General features: G+C 39.7%; 1 protein-coding gene across 1 annotated transcript in view; it reads right to left on the reverse strand.

The window, feature by feature from the left end:
- Nucleotides 1–2,344: 2,344 nt before the first annotated feature.
- Nucleotides 2,345–23,631, reverse strand: part of NSD2 (nuclear receptor binding SET domain protein 2) — a gene marked incomplete at its 3' end in the record, with an annotated part of 94,962 nt that continues 73,675 nt past the window's right edge. The window contains exons 12-24 of the mRNA XM_082282384.1: nt 14,299–14,430; nt 13,137–13,260; nt 11,887–12,087; nt 11,021–11,200; nt 9,801–9,957; nt 8,853–9,058; nt 8,287–8,390; nt 7,786–8,055; nt 7,574–7,690; nt 5,629–5,770; nt 4,903–5,009; nt 3,523–3,727; nt 2,345–2,610 (exon numbers count right to left, since the gene is read on the reverse strand). Of these exons, the coding sequence (XP_082138510.1) occupies nt 2,345–2,610; nt 3,523–3,727; nt 4,903–5,009; nt 5,629–5,770; nt 7,574–7,690; nt 7,786–8,055; nt 8,287–8,390; nt 8,853–9,058; nt 9,801–9,957; nt 11,021–11,200; nt 11,887–12,087; nt 13,137–13,260; nt 14,299–14,430 (2,211 nt within the window). The remainder of the gene's footprint in view (nt 2,611–3,522; nt 3,728–4,902; nt 5,010–5,628; nt 5,771–7,573; nt 7,691–7,785; nt 8,056–8,286; nt 8,391–8,852; nt 9,059–9,800; nt 9,958–11,020; nt 11,201–11,886; nt 12,088–13,136; nt 13,261–14,298; nt 14,431–23,631) is intronic.

Here is a 23,631-nt window from a genome sequence, read left to right on the forward strand (position 1 = left end):
GAGACAGTGGCTTCTGGAAGTGGGGATCTGCCTCTTAGGAACTGGGGCATCACTGTTCCAGAGTGACAGAGCTGTTACACCTACACGTGAAGAGGAAAAAGCAACAAAACAACTAAAAATATTAACAAATTATAAAAGCAATGGAATGTAAAGGAAAAATTTTATAATAACTTATTTAAATGCATTCTTACAAAGCCTTCCTTACATGGTATAGTATTTAAAGAATGGTCCCAATGACATCAAATTCCTTCATTTTGTTTTAAAGCAATGAGGAAAGTATTTCTGCTTTACTACCTGACCTCGTTTTCCTTCCCTTGAAGCCCAATATTAGAGAAACATCCATAATATCATTTTTTGGTTTTGATTTTAGGCACAGGACTGTTCTTCAGTCCCATGGCAGAGCAAAAGTTTCCCTCAAAATCAATTAAGGAACCTTGAATTTTAACTTGAGTACAAGGCTTGGCATACCATTTTAAAAAATGCAAACATATAACACTTGCCCTGATTTTGAACTGTGCTATTTCTTCAAAATTATTAAAAAAAAAAAATTAACCTTCCAACAGTGTTTATAAAAACTGATTCAAAAAAACAAAGCATTTTGGTCACAAAACAGAAACCAAAGTGTTCAGCATAGGGCAATGCAACATCTATCACCTCTTTCAATTAATATTTTCTAATAAAACCAAAATTTTTATGTGTTGGGAATAAATGAGGATTTTCGTAGTTCCAAAAACTAAATCAAATCCTGAAGAAATACCTTGGAAAAAACCCCATACACTTCCATGATACAGCAAGGCTTCATTCTCAAAAGGGCTACACACAGAGTTTCTGCACTATTAAGGGCAAACTAAGCTAGAACATACAAATGGCTAAATGGACATGGAGGTGCACGTGCTGTTTAGGAGGGTGGGTCACAATGGCACAACGCAAAACGTGCTTGGAACGCTGCCGAATCACACACCAAGGACGTGCACTGGGAACTAAACTGGCAAAGATGTTTTTCTTTACCGTTTTTTCCTAGTTCTAGTATTATTTCCATCAATGCTAAGCCTTGTATATTCATCTCACTGTTAGTGAGAACCTAACACTAACGGGAGTGAGGAATTCAAAACAACTTTGCTGACACAACAGTGGTGACAGGATAGTCGAGAGCCGAGCTCCTAAAAATGTAACAAAAAATTTCAGTCTGTCAAGTCAAGAAGCCTGTTTTATACAAACTTTAGTTTTATACAAAAAGGAACAGTCAGGCTAAATTTCACATCAAAATTCTTATGTGCTTCTTCAAAAAATCTATTTCACTTTTACTTAATTGTTTTGAATTTAGTTTTTGCACTTTAGTCAAGTTTCACTTTCTGTTTCATTCATGGGGGTGGTTTTGCTCCTTGTTGGGCATTTCTTGCATTATCATAAAGTTGAAATGCTTGGACTCCTAACATTCCAAAGAAAAGTTTGCTTCTGCATTTTACCTGACATTAAGGAAAAAAAAAAATCAAGTAATCTTTTCCAAATAATAGCTTTTGTAAGATTTATTTTTATTAAGACACAAAAATCCTATATTATTGGGCCTAGATTGCAAGACAATATCCCTTTAAGTCCAGACCTGTACAGCTCTGCAAGATCAAGTAACTTCTATTTTGCTGGGATGAAATACAGGAAAAAACAGTATAGAAAAAAATCTCTTACAAAGTTAAGATTTCCCCCTCTCTGGTACAGGGTGTGCCTTTCCCACCACGCACCATATTTCTTGGTGGAAGGATATTTATGATTATGATAGCTTAAGAATCATTTTTGAAGAGCACAAACCAATTGTTGTGTGTGTGGCTGTAGCGAGAGACGCACCTGGGTCGTGACTGGCATTCAAGCACTTGCTCAAAAACACACAAGGCAAGCAAATCTCATTGGGACCACAGACCAAGCCATTTCTTACTCAAAAGGACTTGAGAACTAACAACTTCTTTCAAGGATATACTATTTTAAACATCTGTTGGTTGACAAATACTATCTCAACAAGACTATGTTTAAGCCTACCTGGTTTGATTTTAACCTACCTCCAACCTGCAAGTATTCTGGAGGGAACATTTTACATTCGTAACAATTCAAGTGTAACTGTAATGCTGAGTAATAAGCTTGGTTTGTCCTGAAGTTTGCTGAACTATGCAGTTCGTTATCAGTGCAGAAGCAGCAGAAGACTGCTGTGGTTGGCTCAGTGGATTTATAAAAACAAAACAAAAAAATCCCCCCCCATTGTAACCTTTACAGAATATATGTAAAATTGTGTCCTTCCCTGGTCATATTCACAACTTATCTACAAGATAGTGTTAGCAGTAGAAACTGCAGTCCATGACTATTTGCATTCAGCTCTCATCCATCTGTTCCTCTTTCTCCTAGGCTTGAACTTGTTCAGTTTTTTGCGGGGTTTCTCAGTCTTCTGAGTTTCAACAGAATCCACCCCGAGAACATGTTCAGAGCAGCATAACTGTCCATTCAACATGGAATTTAGTACTGTCCTGTCTTGGTGCTCCTTGCAGAAAGAGTTTGGGCAGAAGTGGCAGAAAGAAACAGAAGGTTTGCCACAAACATCACAGTGGTGCCAAGGACACTCCCACTTCCCTGCAATCGAAACCAAAGAGCCATTAGTGGGGAGTAAAACACGGCATCGTCTCTTAAAGAAGTTTTGTGTTGTAGCAGCTGAACACAGGCACAACTTTCCTGACAAAGGAAATGACAGCAACTACCGGGGCTGATCTCAACACTCAAAATGCTACATCATGCTTATGAAGCTCAGCTGGCAGCTGCAAGGAGCGGACTTGACACAACCTCATTTAAACACAGCAGTCAGCTCCAGCTAGAAGAAATGACTCAGGCTTCACTCAATAGCATTTTACAGAACTTGCAGGCTGGTAGAGCATCCAAACATCCGGTCAGCTGCTGCCTACCTTACAGCAGTCCCCTGACTGTTGCCAGTTTTGCTCAGGGATGACTGGTGTGCTTCACTTACAGCTGCTGTTTCACCCCAGCATACTTTACCAGTCCTTGTTTTACTTGTTTCTGGGACAACAGGCTTTGCCTGCTTCCCTTGTTCATATCCCATGTGATATGGCTGACTGGGACTCGGTAACTCCTGTGATATCTGGAACCGCAACCTGATGTCTGCTGCTCTTAAATTTCCCTACTTGCCTTGTTTCAGAAGCTGCTGCTGTTCTTCTGGTTTGAACTCAAAGGGCTTCATGCATTTCTTAGATAAAATCAACTTTCCTGTGGCAGGCCCACGGTGCTCCTACCAGGTGATGTACTCAATTACCTACATTTGTAAAACAAATGCCTCATTTTGCCAGAGAGGCAGGAGGAGGCCATCATTTTGTCTTCAAATCCAAGAGGAGCTGCTCCCACACGATGCAAAAACAAAGTTCCTGCCATACAAACCCAATGTTTTCAAGATGACAATCCTGACAAGGTTTCAGTGCAATAATTGAGGTACCTGCACAAGTTAGTTATACAAGTGTAAGACATGGGCTGACTCACCAAAAGGACGTTTCACCAAACCAAGACAGGAGAGATGATAAGCTTTAGTACAAGATTTCCTGTCACACAATACCAGCTGGCCTCCATCACCACAACGGAAACAATCATCTTCAGATTCTTTCTTCCCTTCATTTTTCATTCTGCGTCTCCGTGTTCTCTTTTTGGTCTTTTTGCCTTTTTCTTCTGAGGCATTAGTGGAAGAATTCTAAAAGAGTAAGATGTAAATCTGTAAATGCCAGTTTTGCAGAGGAAAACCATTACACAACCTAGCCAAGCTGTTGGCACACCTGCCAGACCATGCGCACAACCAAAACTTGACTTGGGGCAGACCTGCCCAGTGCCCCACTGTACTCATCTGTGTTGACAAAAAAACTACACTGACCCTTGTGAAAAGTCATCTTCTCCCTACAGGACCTTTCAAACCCCCCTTCATTTTCTCGTCACTGACAAAATTTCCAGTCTAATCTACCTGTGGCTAATTTACCCTTATTATGTACTTGCACCACCAATCACTTCAATATCCATTTTTCTCTTCCAGTTGTCAATAGCCATGCTGGAATTACTAAAAGCTGCCTCCATTTCTCTTTGAGGTACAGACAGCAGAACTTCAGGAACTGTAGGTAATGATGGAAAGAATATACCAACCTTATCCCTATTTCAATCTGACATTCTGCTGCTTGCACTTTAACTCTCCTTCACCAAATCATAATAAAATTTTGGATGATTTTTCCACATCCCTACCACCATTCCCTTCTTCTCACCCCAGTAATCACTATCTACTTTCTTTAAAATTAGCCCATTCTATCTACCAATGCAGACAGCCCCATTAAACTAAACTGTAACATTTAATTTCTTCATGGCTGGCTGTGTAAATGTTCACAAGCTTATGTGAAACCTCATTTAAGTCCATCTCTTAACAAAAACCAGCTGTGTGGGTTCTGAAGATTCCCAGTCCACCCTCTGAAGTGGCTGGTACTGAGCAGTGTGAAGGACCACAGGAAGGTGCAGCTTATCAACATCCACAGGTGGTACTTGTGCCTTCCCTCACACTCCTATGCCAACCCTTTAGGAAGCTCCATCAACTTCTGCTGGATACAGGCTTCAAACTAACCTGACAGGGAATCATACAGATTGTTTCTTGATATAGTTTGGTAACATTTTTTCCTCATTTGAAACTCACATTTTTTATTCTTCAACTCATTGTTTTTTTTAGTGAATCTTAACAAAATAATCATACTTTAAGGTTTAGATGGTTCCCCATATAAACTAGAATGTCAGAATAATCTCACTGACTACAGTTAGGCACATTCTCAGTCAGTCTGAAGCTTCTACAACCCTTCCCCCAACAAGATTGTCAAAATCTCTTGATGTATTACTTGCCTTTGGTCTGTCCCCAAGAAATCCACTGCAGTTTGGGGCACCACATTTGCAGACTGTTTTTTCATTGCCCAGACAGTCAAGGTTGTAATTAAAAGTCAGCTCCGTCCCTGAGCGTGAAAAGGACAAGGTAACAAATTCTATCAAAGTTATTACAAGCAAATACAGTTTTTGCTATCTGTCTGCTGTTTTGGGATTTGCTTGTTTCCCTCTCTTTACTGCTCATAAGCACTAACAATGATTAACTAGATGCCCATATAACACGATGTCTTATGCAATTACATTTTAAAATAAATTCGTTTGACTTCACAAAACTGCACTTGTGTCTCACCTACACACATATCTATCCACCCATCCAGCTAAATACAGCTATAGATAGGTATGTATGTGTGTGACCATGTGTGCACACAAACCAGAACACAGAACACTTTTAAACAGCCTCCTACATCCACTCCTTAAGCTTATTATGTTCATGGAAAAGATGCATTTGAGAGCTCCAAAACAAAAACTTACTAAGGATACTTGCCCTAGAAGCAAGCAACAAAAAGCAGAAGACTCACAATTAAGAATCATTAAAGTATAAGGCAGATCACAAAGCATCTCCTCTGTGTGATGAGTTCTCTACAAAAATATTTGCACTGAATCAGTTAAACGATGACTGTCCCACTCATAACTGCACAAAAGGTTTAACTTAGGGAATGAAACCAAAGCCAAGCCGAGCTGATGTACCTGCAGGAATGTCACACACAGCAAAGAGCCCGACACGAGTGTCTCCATTCACTGTCCACTTTAGAGTTTCACAATTTGGTTGGCAGCTGTGATTCATAAACCGAGAATAGTTTCCTTTGGGGCCAGCATCAATAATACGGTCCTGGAGAACAAACCAGCAACAGGATGAATGTTTTTCCTCTCCCCTCTCACGAAACAAAAAAAAGAAAAATCATCCATAACTGATTTCAGTAGTTGCATTGGGAACTGACATGGTGCTGCTATCCAGAGCACAGAAGCCAACTGCTGGTACATGTTGTATTGGAAACTGTAGTGTCCCACATGGCCTGGAATGTGACACTCCCAAAGCAATACTCGTGCTCTAGCTCACATTTTCCCAGCACCCATCACAGCCACATGGCAGGATAAGTGCTCTTGTGAGCATTGTGGTGGGCATGTTAAGGAACCCCCTCCCCCAGGAAGCCTCAAAACTTAGACTCAGTCCCTTTACCATTTACTTTGCATTCACAAAGCTGTGAGGCATCTACAAGTACTGCGCTTTGTGGCATTTACCAAGTCACTGCATGATTACTTCCACAGATAACTAGTTTCTCACCAGGTTTCTTTCCTCAAATCAGCCTAGTTTACAAAAACAAGCTCTTGGTAAGCTAAAAACATCCCATCCCTACACACAATTGCTTTTTCATTTCTATCTCCACCAAATACACCAAACATTAACAAAATAAAATGAAGTCTTGAAATTGCTGGAACTGTTTCTTTGCAGACCTGCTTGAGAAGGCTCTGCTTATTTATGAAGTATTATTATGGTTTCCTTCTAGCTCATTTTCATAATGCACATGTACAAGTATCATGCCTGTGTGCACGTATTTCACTGCATGGGCAGCTCAGCCTCATAATGGCATTGGTGCTTTTGGCAAAATAGACCCACAATGAGCATTTATTAATTACAGTAAGAGTCAAATACATGTTCAGTTCAGATATTTAACACACTGACATTGTATGTCAATCTAGTAGAGGGCTGAGAAACTTTTAAAGTGTTCAGAGAAACGTGGTTTCATCATCCTGCGGGGGTAACTCCTGTGCGGAACTCCTCAGTTACAGGACTAATGAAAACAGCAGCTGTGGAAATGCAGAGCAAGAGTCTTGGGAAAAGTAATGGTGGTTGGGACTGAAAAAGATGCAGGACTGGCAGCCAGCTCTTGTTTATCTCCTAACTAGCTGTCTGGGGACTGAAGTAATATAACATAGATATAATGTATAATTCCTGCTGTCCAGGTTCTTCACTTTCTCCCCCTCCTGAGGAAGAAAATACTCAAGAGGTGTGCACAGAACCACAGGTGCTGAATTATTTTGGTGCGTTAATTAATGTGCTGCAACAATTTGCTGCAAATCAATTTGTGGAGGGCTGGCTGGCTACTAACACAGAGAGTGCTTTCAGAAAAGAGTTTCTACAAAAGCACAAGCCTAGTTTTGTTATAAACAAAGCAAGGGACAGATGGCTGCAAAAAATATTAAATGCCCTATATAGGACACAGCCTCACAATTCTATCCCACATTCTCTCAAGTGAGAATTTTATTTTCTGCTGTTGAAATTTTAGTAGAAGTATTGCTAACAGCAATTCCTTCCACTGTATCACTACTATTCCCCCAAACTTCACACTTCATTTTAAGACTAGGCAGGTAAGTAATTTGTACTTACAGGTACAGGTAAGCACTGTACTTAATCAAGCAGCCTATAGACCTTAATATGTAATTTATTACAGAACTAAGGAGATTCACTATGTACATACAGAATGGAGAGAGCAGGCAAAGAAAATGCAATGCTGTGAATATATGAAACTGTGGTATGTCAAAGTAGCAGAGTGCCCTACCAAGGCGATCAACAGAAAAAGAGGTCAAAGTAAGGTTGTAAGTAAATAGTGGCAAAAACCATCAAATACCTTACCTTATCAATAGTAAGCATATAGAAGTGGGTGATGTCATTTTCATGTGCATATTTGATTCTTGCCATACATTCCTCTTCATCAATCAGCTCTCCCACATACTCATTGACAAACTCCCCCTGAAAGGCACCAAGCATCACTAGTGAAGTATATCCCAAACCCACAAACAGCATTGCAGGTCACCGATTCTCTGCTGGGTAAGAACAATTCCTACCTTTTTGATATCCCTCTTGGCAACCAGACCCCACCCTTTGCCGTCAGTTTTGATGATCTTTGTCTCAGGGTACTGACGCTTCGTAAAGCACTGGTTCTGGCACCGCTCTCCCGCCGGACAAACTTGTGGGTGGCACTCGTACATCAGCATCCGATTGAGGCACTCGGAATCGAAGCCACAAGGGTTTTCATCCGTGGGTTTGCAGTTGCACTTGGGAATCTCAGATATATCAGCAGTGTATATCTGCACTTTACCACAAGGTTTATTCACCTGAAAAATACATTAAAATAGTTCAAATATGACTTTAGAACCGTTATTTTTATTGTAAGAGTTACAGTTACACAGTGGTTGCTAATTTGCTTTTGCACCACTAGGTGTTTCCAAAGCAAAATTTTACCATCTCATGACTGGGAAAGCACAGTTACCATCATTACAACCCGACCCCATCTCACTGCTCAGCTCAAACCTTCGAGTACCCAGTGTCATTTCCTCAAACTTTACCTTAATATGTTTGTATGGTGGAGGTTTACGTTCACTCTCCTGGGTTTCTTTGGCTTCTCGCTGTAGCTTTATTTCTCGAAATCGAGCTTCAGCTTCTTGCAAAGCTGAAAAAGATTGCAGCATTAACAGAAATGCCAGAAAGAGGATTACTCCCCCCAAACTGACTTGCTCATTCCCATGTGTGTTAAAACAAAGCATTGTCTACTTCTTAGTCCCACCATTCAATTTTCTTGCAAACAATGCTTCTGGAGTGTTAATGCTCTTAACAGATGTATAAATTCTACTCTTTTAGTCTCCCAGTCTGAGAGAGTCTACTCTCTCAGTCTTTCTTTATAGCTTTCCAGAAAATAAAAATCATCAGATATAATTTCAGTCAGATTCCAGTCTTTTACAAGACGTGAAAATAATGTTCTCATGCAAAGATAGTAATAGTGATTGCTGCCCAGGACACCACAAATTTGTTTAATTCAGTATTGTAAAACAGATGTTCAAAACCCAAGGCTATGTGTGAAGAAAGCAAAGCATGCATATCCTAGGATTATTTTTGTTTACTTTTAGCTATGTACCATTTTTGAAGACTTTTCCAATTCCTTTGATCCCTTGGTATCTACTGCCTCTGTCTCCCTCCATGTAAGGGAACACCCGTGCTTGGTGCGTCCAATAGTAATCCTTAGAACCAAAGAAAAACACAGGAAATTCTCCGATTTCATGCTTCATTTTCTGGATATTTGGGGGAACGTTTTTCGGATGGCAAACTTCTGCAGGCCACCATCTAGCACAGAAGTACAAATAAAAAAATACAGCATTTTAGTCAGGCTCTTTCTGCAAGAGACAGTTTAACAACATCACTTGAAACAGCAGTAACTGATTATTATTTCCAATATCCAAGAGGATTTAAAATCCTTTTCTCCCCTCTCTCAGTAGAGAGTGAGAGAAGACTAGAAAAGGAAAGCCTGACACTCAGATCAGTGGGACTTCACCTGCCTGCAAGGTAAGCACACACACAGGACTTCCTGTGTCTGGGTGGCAAAACTGTCATCTTTACAAGGCCTGCAATTACTGTAATTGTCAAAGATCAAGAGAAGGTTGATAACACCCATTAATGTTACAAGGATAACCCCCAGTTACCTCTATCTCACTCAAATCTCATCCAAGTATTAAACACCAACAACCTGAGTAACTGATGTCCCAGCCTGCAAGGGAGCAATTTAGCCAATTACCAGTTAGACCAATTTATTGGCAGGGATCTCTGAAACCAACAGGGGTTGATAGCTCATACACTGAAGGCAGAAGCCAGAAGACTCAAGGAGTCCTGTATGGGTAATGCCTTTGGCCAAGAGCAACAGCAAAGCTGCAAGTCTTTGAACCTGAAGCTTGCAGGGAGGTGAGGTCCTTAGTTCAGAGAGCAGTGAGAAATCAGTGTGCAGCAGGACTGGCCTACAGGAGCAATCAGTTGTATGATCCTTAGTTAAACATGCCAGTACTGTAAAACAACACAAATTCCTTCATCAGACCTGTAATTTCCCAGTTTAACCCAAATAATATCCTGGAAATGGAGCTTCTTGCCCGCCCTGCAGTCGTTGCAGTACCAGCTCCCATCTGGCATTTCGATGTTTAAGCAGTCAGGGTGAAAGGCTGCCGGGCACGACTCGCAGCACAGCAAACTTCCGCCTGCAGAGAGGCAAAAAAAGGAAAAAAGAAAAGGTTGGAAAACATCAAGATCAAAATAAAAGTTGTGCATTCCAGACAGGTTTGAAATGATACACATGTGGTAGGTTCAGTTAGAAAATAAATGGTTAAAATATGCTGACCCTCAGCAACAAATACACACATCACTTAGTTGGGTACAGCAGCCAAAAGGTCCTGACTAATTTATATGCCTGGCAGACTCGGGTTAGTAACACATGCAAAATAACAAGCAAGCTGGTGATAAAAACGCCAGAATAATGCACAAATTATAATTACTTTGCTGTACTTTAATGACTACAATATGTTCAACATAGTTTTAATATATATTAACATTTCTATGTAGGAAAAATTTAAACCACAACAGATACTTGTAGGATTTTGGGGTTTTTTTCCCCCTCAGGGGGAGAAGGAACAAGGTTGTTAGTTTGTTCCACGAATTATCAAGTGGAACGTTGGCTGCAGCTTAAAAGCTGCTATGCTGCATATTAATTTGTTAACAAATCAGGTAAAGTTTCACTGCTACAAGTTTAATCAACACTACGCATTTTGTGGTTCTCAGTAAGGAACAGATTCATTGTACAGGATAAAATGAAACACCCTTAATTAGTGGCAATCCCGGCAACAACTAATACTGACTCAATTTCTGTCTGCTGCTAAACTAAGAGCAACTCTTCAAATATTTACGGTGCAATATTACATATTAGCAATAAAGAAACACAAAAAGCTTTAGTACATTGAACACAGGGGAAAGAACACAGAAATACTCATTAGGTATCTCTTGTAAAGAATTAAATCGGGCTTCTGGTTGTTGGATAAAGCCCAAGTAAAACTAATTATTTCTGGAAAAAAAAGGGTATTTAAAGCCCTGAAGCAGCATAAGCCAATCTGACATTATAGCAAAACCTAACAAAGCCTAACTTCATATGCACAGTTCTAACGATTTGCTATAAACAGATTAGAAAAACAACACTTAAACTGAAGAATAAAATGAAAGAAAAAAAAAGTTTTGATGCTGCATTTCTGGAGGAGTTCCCCACCCGTTTACCTTTGGAACACACAAAGCACCAGCTGACATTGACATGGGCGTGGTGGCTCTTCCCCTTCATGGCAGTGAAGTGGTTGGTGCACACGATGCTGTTGGAGGCGATGACGGCGCATCCCGCGGCAATGCAAACGTCCCCGGCGTGGTACGCGACGGGACAGCGCACGCAGCGCATCATCTTCCCTGGCAAAGCACAACACTCACGGGTTACCTTGGGACAAAACTGACTTGCAGTGAAGCACAATGCTGCTTCACTGGGACAAAACTGACTGGTTATTTCAGCAAAAAAGATGGTAGTGCTCAGACACCCTATATGCACGCGCAAAACCCCAGCCATTATGTTTTCAACGCTTGCAACAATACTGAATTAATAAAGGTTTTTAGAGAACCCTACACTCAATTTAAAGCACTCTAAGATTTTAACTATGAACACTAGGGTAGACCAGCTCTTCCTTAGTCATGTAATTCTGCCTGCAAATGTTGCCCAAAGCTAAAATCCTGCACAGAATCAAATGTCTCCACTTTCATTGAGCCTTGTTAAAGTGTTTGTACATTCTCAGGTCCTGCCCTCACTGCTTGGCCTCTCTCCTCATCCTCTATGCATTCCAGATCTCATTCTCTCTTGAGAAGAAAACATGGCTAACTATGGATAACTGAAAGCTAGTTAGAAAGAGAACACAAACAAGGTAAATAATAAAGCTGACTAAAAATTATTCTATTACTACTTTTTTAAGAATTCTGAATCAATCGATAGTCCATTTATGCCTAACAAAACTGCAGCTAGCAGCTCTCAAATGGACACATTCCTTACCTTACCATACCATAAATAAAATTAATTCATCAGTCACAAAAACGTAAAATCAAACTACCTTTTGAAATTCGTGGATGTGAGGGGTTACTAACATGACAACTGAGGCAGCTGTGGAGTGGACACCGAAACCCCCTGTTCTCGAACACAGTGAGATGAAATTTTTTCACACAAGCTTCGTGGTAGAATTTTCCGCAGTGAGACACAACACAGCGTTTCACATCTGCCTTTCTCTCCTTACACACAAAACAGGTGTGCACACCTGGTGGCAAAAGAATAAACAGAATGTAACTCATTTTTCATCCAAACATATGACTTTAAAACACTTCTCTCGTGCCTTTATGTTATGCATGAGGGAGTTGCTTTTGTTGCGTGCAGGAGGCTTTTTCAGCAGATCAAATTGCATTACTTGATGTTGCAGATATTTGTTTCGTAACAACTTGGTACAGCAACTATTTACTTTAGCTCTTTAGTATTAAATACTGATCTGCTCAGATACAAATAAAATAAAGTTACAAAGCAAACCCATTTGCAGTTGAAGTATACACAACAACACCCAAAGCCGCACCAATCTGATTTTATGTTCTTATTTATAAGTCTCAGTACGCCAGGACAACTATGAATTTTTAAAATTTTTTTAAACCAATGAAATAGGATGATGGGTTGTCTGTGGTCCTGTGAAATTTCAAGCAGGACCACAAACCAAAGACAAGCATCCTCTAATCTTTTTTCTGGACTAGTTGGAACAGCTTTATTTTGAAGCAGCAGTTCCAACAAGGTTTACTGCATGTACTGAAATGAGCTTATGAGCCAGAACACAAATCTTATGTAAAGTTTTGAGATTAAGAACTTCTAAGCAGTTATTACAGGATTAAAAGCAAATGAAATTAATAGCAATAAGGTAGTCTTTTAACAGGAAAAGCAAAAGATTGATATAGACACACAAAGGACTGAAAAAGAACTTAAAACGTTTCACTCGCCGCTCTTCTTCTAGGATTTCTTAAGTCTTTGTGACAGACTTTAAATCTCATCTGTAATTGTACTCAGAGAGCAAATAATCTGTAGTTATTAAGGCAATGGAATTCTGATTAAATTAGCCACGTTGCAAGAGAGTTCTCACTGAAAATAGGGTGAACTTTGTAAAACATGGCACACTTAGTGGTACTCTATGAACTCCCACCCTGTCAGGTCCAAAAGGACAAATAAGGGTTCTCAGAGGATACATACTCTGCCCAGGAGGATGTCCTAGAGCAATGGATTGGAAAACTATAACTTTTTTTATTTTTAATTAATAGAAAGGGACAAACTTGCCTGATGTACATTCACTACAAATGAATTTTCCTGCTGGTCTTCCAGAGAGCCCAAGGCAGCTTACATGAAAAGCTCGATAGCAAAGTCCTTCACACAGTAGGAGATCACCTGTTTTTTCACACAGCTTTTACAACACAAAGGCATTGAATGTTAAAGAAAAGTTCATATGTGGAAAAAAACTGTTTTCTTTATTCCTTTTCATACACTGCTCCTCAAAATATCTTTTCCCACTGTTGAAATCAAATTTAACGAGTGAAAGATAATTTTACAAGCATCGTCACATGCCCTGGCTTCAAGTTGAAACAGGTAACAGAATCATTAAACCACTAGAAATATCCCTCCCAGACCATGGTTCAGGAGTAAATACAACCTGACAGAAAAAAAGGAATAGAAAAAAAGCTTTAAGAAATATTCCCTGAGCACACTGATGCATCTAAGTAGGGTTAAAAAGCATCCTTCCTTTCCTTTTCCTTGGCAAAAGGAAATCAGTTCAGTTGGCACAATGATACTTCTGTGTCTGATTAGTTAGCAGTGATACATGCATAACTAAAGATGAACCGAACAACAGTGCTGGCAGAATTTAAGGACTACCCAACATTTATAGATAGATACAACCTCATCCTCACTACGTACAAAAAATGGAAATGTAACTGCTTGCCCAGTCTCATGGAAACAAATTTGATCTGTCTACTTGGATTGTGCTATCATTTCATAGCCTAAGAGCCCTTCTAAAACAGTTTGAGAAAGGCTTTTGCTTTCAGTTGCTTCCCACCCGCACATCACAGCAGAGCAGTGCTGCTATCTCTGCTGCACACAGAGCACAAACCCCACGGGGCTGGACTTCTTCCTCTGAGCTAACAGAGAAACCAGCATCTCTTCTGCATCAGCTAACCAGTCACCTGGCAACACTCATGTGCTTCTTCTGAGGTACAAATTATGCTTATCTTACAGACCTGGAAACTAAAGCAGAAAGGCTTACTGGAGGTCAAGAAAAATAATAATTAGGTATTAAGAATTCCATTTACTGCCATGGCAACCTCATCAGAAACAGACATCTCAGACTCCCATGATAAACCTGTTTCTGGCCTAATATTGTCATTTTCATATTTAATAAGACCTTTTCTAGGAAAGCTCGGGAAACAGCCCAGCTAACGTCTCTCACCTGACACACATATTCTTTTTTTGTTCCTGCTCCTCGCTCAGATTTTTTGGATGATATAGACACTTCAGTCTGAGTCTCATCAGCACTTTCATAGGGGGACTCTGAGCGCTCATCTCCTTGGCCATCGGAGATCTGAAGATTAAACACAGGTGTTAGAGAAAGCAGCCACAGATGGTCAGTTTTGCACAGAGTAATAACTGATGGAAGCAAACATACTGCAATTCAGACTAGCAGATTTAGGCACGCTCTTCTGGTTTTGTTTCCCCCACCTTCAAAGGAACATCTTGATTAAAACCAGAATATGCATTTGTGGAAGACTCAGAAAAAGGACTATACAACAATCCCCCTCACCAGCAACTCAGTAGCAGCCAAAACAGAACACCAGAACTTTGTAACATGGCATTTTATTTATACTCAGTTCTGTAATACAGTTAGCAAGAAGTGCCTAGCCATAACACAGGGGTATCTTCAAATCCCTTGATTAAAGTTTGAGCATGTGGTTTATGAGAATGCAACAGTCAATTTTTAAAAAGAAACTTGGTAAACTCCAAGTTGCATATAAGTCTCTGACCCAAGTATTCTCCAAGAAAGTGTGAACAGCATAGAGAAGAGAAGAACAAGCAGCTCTCAATATGTTTAAGGAACATTACCACCAACAATAAACTCAAAATACTAGAGAAGATAGCCCTCCCTGCTATGGATATATCTTATATAACAGACCTAGACGTAATAAATATGGGGTGTTTTTAAAAATAGTTGTAATTTACTTTAAAAAAACCCATCCTTAGTAACATATTTAAAAGAAAATACAGGGTGGTTTTCAGTTCAATAGAATTTAAGGAGGTAATGGACAACCAAGTCATTTGTCTCATCTCACATTACACCAGAAGATGCAGAATTTCATGCTGTTGCCCCCAGATGGTACTCAGTGAGTTGTGGCTAAGTACATTCTCCAGGAGAACACCACAATTTGGAATTGCAAAAGGATGTCATCACTTCTCTTCAAGCTCATTCTAATGGTTATTCACACATACCATCAAAAGTACTGCCTCCTGTCCCTTTTGGGTTGTCTAACTGCAACTCACAGATGATGATGCTTTCTCCAGGCATTTCAGCTATATTAAAAGTCCCTTGGAAGCAGACATTTTCCTCCTGTGGAAGCAGGCTGCAATTAAGCCCGTTTCAATCCTTTTTGTTCCGCCCTCTAATTTTCTCCCTAGGGGACTTTTTCCAGTATCTAGAGCATTTTACTGGGGTTTCTCTAAACCTTTTCTGTGTTTTAAAAAGGCTGTTGAAAAATCAAGCATGAGAACTGGAGGCAATAACCCATAAAAGTCTTGTAAGTACCATATGCAAAGCAACCCAACATGATGCTATTCTTCTCCACTTCTGTTCAAGAATCCCCCCAAGTCTCTTCAATACAGCACTGAAACTCACTCTAAATTGCTGTGCTATTTAAGAGATCATTTTGCCAATAGCCATTTGTCAGGATACAGACACCACTTTATATGAAGAATTTATTCTCTGTTTTCAGACACAGAATCTCATATTTATCTACAGTAAACCACCTTTTTCTAAAACTGGCCCAGCTACATGCTGGAGACAGACACATGCAAACCCCCTATCAACCAATCCACGTAATGTACAAATTTATAAGAGGTGATTTATTTTGAAATCAGAAAGAAAAATGTAAGACCAAACCAGGTCTAGACTTAGTCTTCATAAAATCCCTTTAGAAACATTGGTTTTGAGTGATTAATTCTCACTGCTGCTGCCAGCTAACCTGCATTCCTCCATTTAACATTTGCTTTCCTTGATCACATCTAAAAATATTTTATAAATTGGATCAGACTGACAGCTGCTGGTTGGTTGGTGGGTTTTTTTTCCCACATTACTTGCAAGGGTATAAATTCATCTCCTCAGTGCAAATAAATACTTATTAAAGCGATTCATACCTCCAGTTCACCTATGAATATTTCTACAGCTGGAGTGACTTGGGGATTCTGCCCGACCATTTCGTAAGTGGTTAAAAGAAACTGCACGTAAAGTCATTGCTTTGTTCAGGCACCAGGAAATCTCTGTACCCTGGAAGGAGCTGTGAAATAGTAAACTGCAAATGTGACCTGAGTGCAAGGCCAGGAGCAGCCAGTTCTTGATGGGAAGGGGCAGATAAAGGAAGGCAGTGTGGGAGCACAGCAAAAACACAAAACCAGTTTCCCTTATGGTTTAAGTAAACTTACACACATGCTCATTTCTGTTTAAACTATTCCCACAGAAACATTAATTAGTGTAAGCAGTGCACTGCTCTAACATTTTTAGTACCTCATTATATTCCTGTTTGAACTAGCCAGAATTAGTCATGGTTAGAAAAGAAAAAAGGAAAAATAAGCTGGAAGGTCTTAGATCTGTATTTCTTTCCTACTTAAAAACACAGCAGAACAAAACAAAGCAACGCAAAACAAGCAGTCTTGCTATAACCCGACACTAGGTTTCCCACCTTTTCCCCACACCACAAAACACCTAAACCCTGAGAAAACCCATTTGTGCAGCACCCCTTGAGTTAATGCAGTGTTCCCAGCAGCAAAAGCCATAGAGCCTTGCCCTTGAGGAAGGTGCTCCTCTTCCCACAGCACACTGCTTTTGAAGACAGAGCAGAGAAATAGAACATATTCAGTGATAAAGATATTCAGTCAAGAGAATAAGTCAAAGTCATGCTTTCCAAGATTTTCCTTGGTTTATACACTCCATTCAAACGAAGGATGAAGACCTCTGTATGGAAACAGAACCCTATTGGCAGAAGGCAGTTTTTCAGAACCCCCTAGATATGGGTGACAAAATCCCAGCCATTTGTGAACCTCAGGCTGACATCAATTTTCCTACAGAAGAGAGATTTTACCGCCCCAGAACTAATGCACAGCCCTTTATTTAAATTAAATGGTTACTGAGCCAAAAAAATGAGCAGTGCTGGCAAGAATCAAACCCGAGATCACAAATGCAACCACAAAAGCCAAATACTATCAGCCCATTCAAGATACAACTTGGCAACTTACACCCACCTATATATTAATGCCAGGTTTCAAGCGCAAATACCAATACACAGAGCATGAACAAAATACCCTCAGCTCATCAACTGAATGGCTACCAGGCTGAGAATATCTTTCAAAATCTCTCCTTTACAGCTGTCAGGAGCCTCACACATGTTAAAAATCAAATGCTCTATTAACCACCAGTTTTGTAACATACAGACAAAACTGGATACCTGCTTATGGCTCTCTCAGCTCCTAAGAGTCACTACATTCACAAGCAGCTCAGCAATACACTCCTGTGGCCTGGTGCAGGCTGCAGAATGCACCTCCTCATCCCTGCCACCATGACCAAAGGTTTAACCATCATCTCCAACAGCCATAATCCATGCACTGCTCACACGCACTTCACTCCCATCCCAGATTTCACAGTTCAGGGCCCTAATAAATGGGAAGGCTAACAGATTCCCTGTTGTACGAAAGGGAAGCATTTCTTTTGGATAATTCAATTTAATCCTTATTTGCATCTTGCAGAAGGTGAAGTCTCTACCAGACATCTCTGGGGAAAGCTCCCTCTATGAAGAGAGCTGGAATTCAACACTCAGCTCCTGAAGTTATCCCAGAATAGCCAATGGAAATATCAGGGAAGTAAAAGAGCATCTGTTCCTTGAGGCCTACGGAGAAGAGGCCGAGACAACCCTTCATCCAATGCTTCTTCGAGAGGACTTAGAACCTAAGAGAGGTACAGCATGAGGTAGTTGGGAAAACTCTATTTGTACCCCAAGCAAGCTGTAGCAGCCCTAACAGGTTCTGATTCATCCGGGGGACACTGAGTTTTGCAATTAAAATACGTGTAGATTGGAACAGTCACTACATAAAGATGATTTAGAAGATTGCTGGAAATCAGTTCATGCTGATGTGACACAGCCACCTCTGCAATGAGACATAACACTTCTGTGGGTGGTTAACACAACTTCCCACAGTGGAAGGTCTAACAGGTCACATACCAGAGCCCAAATCACAGCCTTCAATACAAATGTGGACAGGTTTTGGGGGGCTTGTTACTTTACTTGTTGAGTTACAAATATAAATCTTTCCCTTGTAATCATGCCAGAGCTTGTCTTGTCCTTATTTTTGTAATATAATCCTCCTAGCAAAGTAAAGTGTATATAATTAACTCTTCTGATATTCAGGCCAAGGTTCAAAGTAATCAACATTTAGATTAGTGGCAAAATGTATTAATTGGCAAATTGTAGCTATTTTATTCTGCTTTACATTTGGAGTAATTTCTTATTTCTCATAAAGGCAAAGGACTGTTTTAAAGAGTGTAAATTTAGGGGAAAAAAGCCAAGGCTGTTCACTTCAGATTTTTAGCAAGTGCCAAGTTTCTGCACTGAAATTGTACCTGAACTCTTATCATCATCTCCACCTCTCGTTAGCAATTACTGCTGCTGTGACATGGAAGACACCCTTCCCCTGCTGAACTAAGGATCACTGCAAGCACCGTCAGCCTTCCCATACTGCACATCAGTCACGCTTTCCTTCCTACTTCCTTCAATTACTGAATGTCAACATTATCTTGTGAGGACTTGCCTGTAGAGGCTTTCACACTTCACTGCCTGAACGCTGAGCAAGGGTGGTATATCAGAAATCAAATGCAGTTCTTTCTACTGGAAACTATGCACCTGCATACACAAGTGAGAAAAAGGGAGGAAAACAGCCTAAAAACCAATTCATGCCCTTCATGTGGGGTGGGCCAGAACTTACTTCAGGGATTACTGAGGTTCCAAATACCATTACCACTCACAGAAGTGACCAATTTCCCATCAGGCTCCTAAGGCAATCCTTCCTTTCCCACATGTCTCAGTCATTATTCACTACTTAGACATGTAAGACTCAAAAGGGAACATGTAGGGACACATTACTGCATTTTCCAAGCTCCCCATAGCTTTATTATTGAAAAAATACTTCACTACCAAGTCAAACTGGGACAAAATTTTGGCATCTCTGTGAATTCTTTGTGTTTAGTATCATATTTTTACCCTTGAAAAGACAGAAACTGTAGCAACGGGTAATTAAAGAATTGGGTTTACTCATCTCAAGATATTTTGAGCATACATTTTATACTACTACTGTATTTTTGGAACAGTTACTCAGGCCCACAACAGTACAAGGATCAGCATATAAAGACTTCAAATCCCCCAAAGTATTTTTAATTTTCTTTTGAACTATATGCTAAAATTCTCTGTTCACAATAACCAAAATAACTGCTTAAGGGATTCTTTTAGACAAACATCAATCTATTTTTAGAATGACTATATAACAATGCTTATAAAAGCCATCTTCAGCATTAATTCCTAACTGAATGAACATGCTTTGCATACTGCAATATTTGATGTATAAAGCCAGATTACATCAGCAAGCCCTGATGAACACTGGGTAATTGTTTAATTGCTAAATATAAGGATGAGATTTACTTTTTTTCCTGCTTCCTGGACTACTTTTACCTGTTATGTGCAAAAGGGATCTATACGAGCATACAGATGCAAGGACTGTTGGTGGAGTAACGGAGTTTCCTTGGCATGATTATATTGAGTAAATAAGTGTTTGGTTTTCACAGAGCATGCTCAGCAGGCTTAGAGGAAGAAATGTGTGCAACTCTATACAATAATTATAATAAGAAAACACACTAGAGGATTGAAAGGAATTAAACTGAGTCAGCTATGTGCATTTTTTGAGTTTACATGTTTATATTTTTAATTTTGTCTTTTGTCTGAAGCACTCTAAAATGATTAAGGGGGGGTGGGCAGGAAGTCAATTTGACAGCAGGTTCTGTACACAGATTTTGTATACAAAATCAATTCTCAATGTTTTTCCTCCTGCAAGACTTCCTGCAGCTGCAACACGAGTCCTGCAGCTGCAACACTGAGTCTGAGTTAACTGCACAGCTCAATGCACCACCAATTAAAGCGTTCTAAGGTGAAAGGATAACACTAACACAGGGGAACATTTCTCACAGTACATGTTAACACTGAATCCAAATCTACTACGATTTTTTAAGATTTTTACAACCAGGTACCTGATTCCAGTCACAGCCACACACCTTGGCAGAAATGTGAGGCAGTTCTTCAGTCCCTCTGCCGTTTTACAAAAAGAGTTAAATGCGAGCTGGTACGTACACTCAGCTTGCATATTTCTAGAACCACATGGGTGAACTTTGCAAATGGTATTGTTACTTCCACATCTGGGTGGCTGAAATGTCACTTATTTAAAAAAAAAAAAAAAAAAGGAAAAAGGTAGTGACACGTTCTCAGTTGGCATCCGATCATACTGATACACGATATAAGCTGTGAATCTGTGAAAAGATAGACTGGAATTTAAAAATTCAAATCATGCTGTGGTTCAAAGAAGCAGGGGAAGTCAAATACTGATGTGGACATTTGCTCCACTTACTTGAAGAAAAAAAAAATTTTTTTCCACTTATAATTGTCTCCTTCTTTCAGAGAGCTCCAAAATCAGAGTAAATACCAGAGCCAGAAAAATCACTGCTCTATAATTTCAAGGAAAAAAGGTCCAGAAATTCTATCTCTGAAAATAAAGTATCTGTACTCATCCCATCTGGAGCCTGGGAATTTAAGAAGTTAGCACAGTAAGAACAAAAAAATTTAACTGTTCTGCTTGATCAGCTGGTGACCTGGCTATTAAATGTGCCTTTTGTTTTAGAGTTAGGATTAAATCTTCATTTTTAACAGCTGATCTAAGAAAGCATCCTTGCTGGCTCAGTGTTATCCTAGGAGGTGGGGAGGGGGTCATGGTGCATCTTTTTTTCTTCCCTGTAATTACTTCCTGGCTAAAGGCTGTCCTAAACGACCAGAGTATCAGTATTTGTTAAGGCAAAAACTTCTGTCTCAAGGAGCAGAACCAAGTCCCAAATTATATCCAGTGTGTGTTGGCAAATGCAGACTGAACATTGACACTTCCATGCTCATCAGTTTCCCTGGGCTTTCCCCTCTCTAGATCCATTTCAGACAAGGTTTTCCTGCCATGTTTGAAGGCTCAAAACAAATCTGGGCATTTAGACTGAAAAAGTTGCTAACCTTTGAGCATCTATGGTGCCCACAGTTGCTACTCCACCAGCCACACACCTCTTTAGACTTTTACAGCTACCAAAACACAATTTTTATTCAAAAAATTTCTTCTTCAGAAAACTCACTTTATCAATTCATTCAGTCTAATAAAAGCACTTCTTGTATTACTCATATATGCTTGTGTGACAGCCTTCTTAAGCCTTAAGAATACAAGCTTTGCTCTTAGTCATTCAAGACAAGACAACAATGTTCTTCTGTCACATTCTGTTTAAGCAGTAACAAAAACAGCTAAAGGGCAACATTTGAGAGCCAAAGAAGGCAGACTTCCCCCCCCCCCCCTTCCCCTTGGTTTACTTGAGCATCACCTGCTTTATAATGCAGGCTGTAGAACATCAAAAGGAAACACACCCCGCTATGTACACTTATCTTGAAGCTAGGGGTATGTAAAATGAAAACAAAGCATGGCAGGAAATTATTTCCTCCTGCTTGGCAGGCAAGTCTCCTCCACTGCAGGAGCAGCAGGATCCATAAAAGAAAAGGGCCCACAAAGAGCGACCTGCACCTTTTAGAGGGATGTCTTAAGCAGCATCCTCTCTCAGGTCACCTCCCATTATATATATCATGATCAGATTATATGAACAGATCATATAAAAAGATACGCGGCATCTTTTCACAGGCAATTTAAGAGGCACGTCTTCACGAGTTCTGAATGCTGTTGCCTACTAAGTTTCACTTTCCTTAACACTCAGGACACTGCTACAATCTCAGACTTCCTGACAAGACTTTAGAGTCGGTGATTTCTACACCACAGTCACCCAGGAGGAAGTGGGCTGGGCTGGGCAACAGCTCTCTCTAGAAAGCTTGGAGTATGCATGTTCTGATAAATAAACTCTTTAGCCTTTCTAAAAGATAAAACCCAACTGCATACTTTTTTCTTATTAACAAAATCCGAGCAGCTACAGCTTTGGGTTCTTTTTCTTTTACTCTAAGAACAACTCATGTAAGAGTAAGTCAATAAGCAACATACAAACAGGTCAGGCTGTATTCAAAAGACAATCTATCGTGCACCCACACAGAGACAGAAAAACTGACAGAGCCAATTGAGTTACAGTTAACATTTCCTTTATTTCATATAAGAATTCCTGAACTGAATGAAGAGTGATATTTTGGCCCATACTGCTAGACTAGATAAATTCTTTAAGTATGCGGTGCCACAAGTGTACACAGTACTATAATAGCAAAAAAAAAGACAGCCTGGGACAAGTTTCATTTTTATTATTAGCAGGAGTTAGACGTTTCAGATAAGGATATTATGCATTTCTGAATTTGCCTGGAAAGTTAATTAAAACTATGAGAACATTTTAAAACAGTATAAAATTGCCTACAGATACTCATGATACTTTGGTAGGGGATGTGGAATAAAAACCTACATCATGTAAACATTCAGTTAACAGATTCTCTGCACTCTGAAGCCTAAGTAACACACAAGAGGAGAATAATTACATAAGAAACTTAGTTTTCTACACAGAATGTGCCATCAAAGAACAAAAGTGACCTTAGAACTTTTTTCCACATGAAAATAGAACCATTGTAACAAAACTGTATGGTCTGGTGGATGATGCAGGTCATGGAAAATGTCAGAGGCTTTAGCAGAGGTTTAGCAAGGAACAAGTCCAACTACTTGGAGTGTTCCACAAAAATGTACCTCTGACTGCTTACTGGTGCTTTCAAATGGGAAAAAAAAAATCCATAGGCATACAGAAACAAACACAGGAAACAACTGTCTACTAAGTCACAGGTGGCACTATATATTAACTTATCCTTAAGCAATGTTTAGAAGAGAAAATTGTATTTGAAGAAAGCTTGGATGAAATGCTAGAAGCACAGTGATCTTGTTTAACAACCTGGAAGGTTCACTGGAACTGTTCTTTCTTTAGGTCAGTAGTTTAAAATAACATGAATTCTCTTCTTCCTTCCTGTTCTTAGGATCAAAAAATCAGTTATTTTTACCTTCAGTAAGAATTTTTAGTTGTATACTCTAGGACAGCTAGACTCCAGGGTTGATAAATGGAGCTGATGTACTTTTTGAGTTGCAAGCTGTGCATGTCTCATGACTGCCTTCTCAATCAAACACCTTACCTTTTAAGAGCTGTATGTGTTTTCTCCTTTGTGTATACATGCTAATACCCATTAAAAATGCAGATAAATGAAATCTGTCTCAA

This window comes from Coloeus monedula, assembly GCF_965178545.1.
Source record: "Coloeus monedula genome assembly, chromosome: 5".
NCBI classification, from domain to species: Eukaryota; Metazoa; Chordata; class Aves; order Passeriformes; family Corvidae; genus Coloeus; species Coloeus monedula.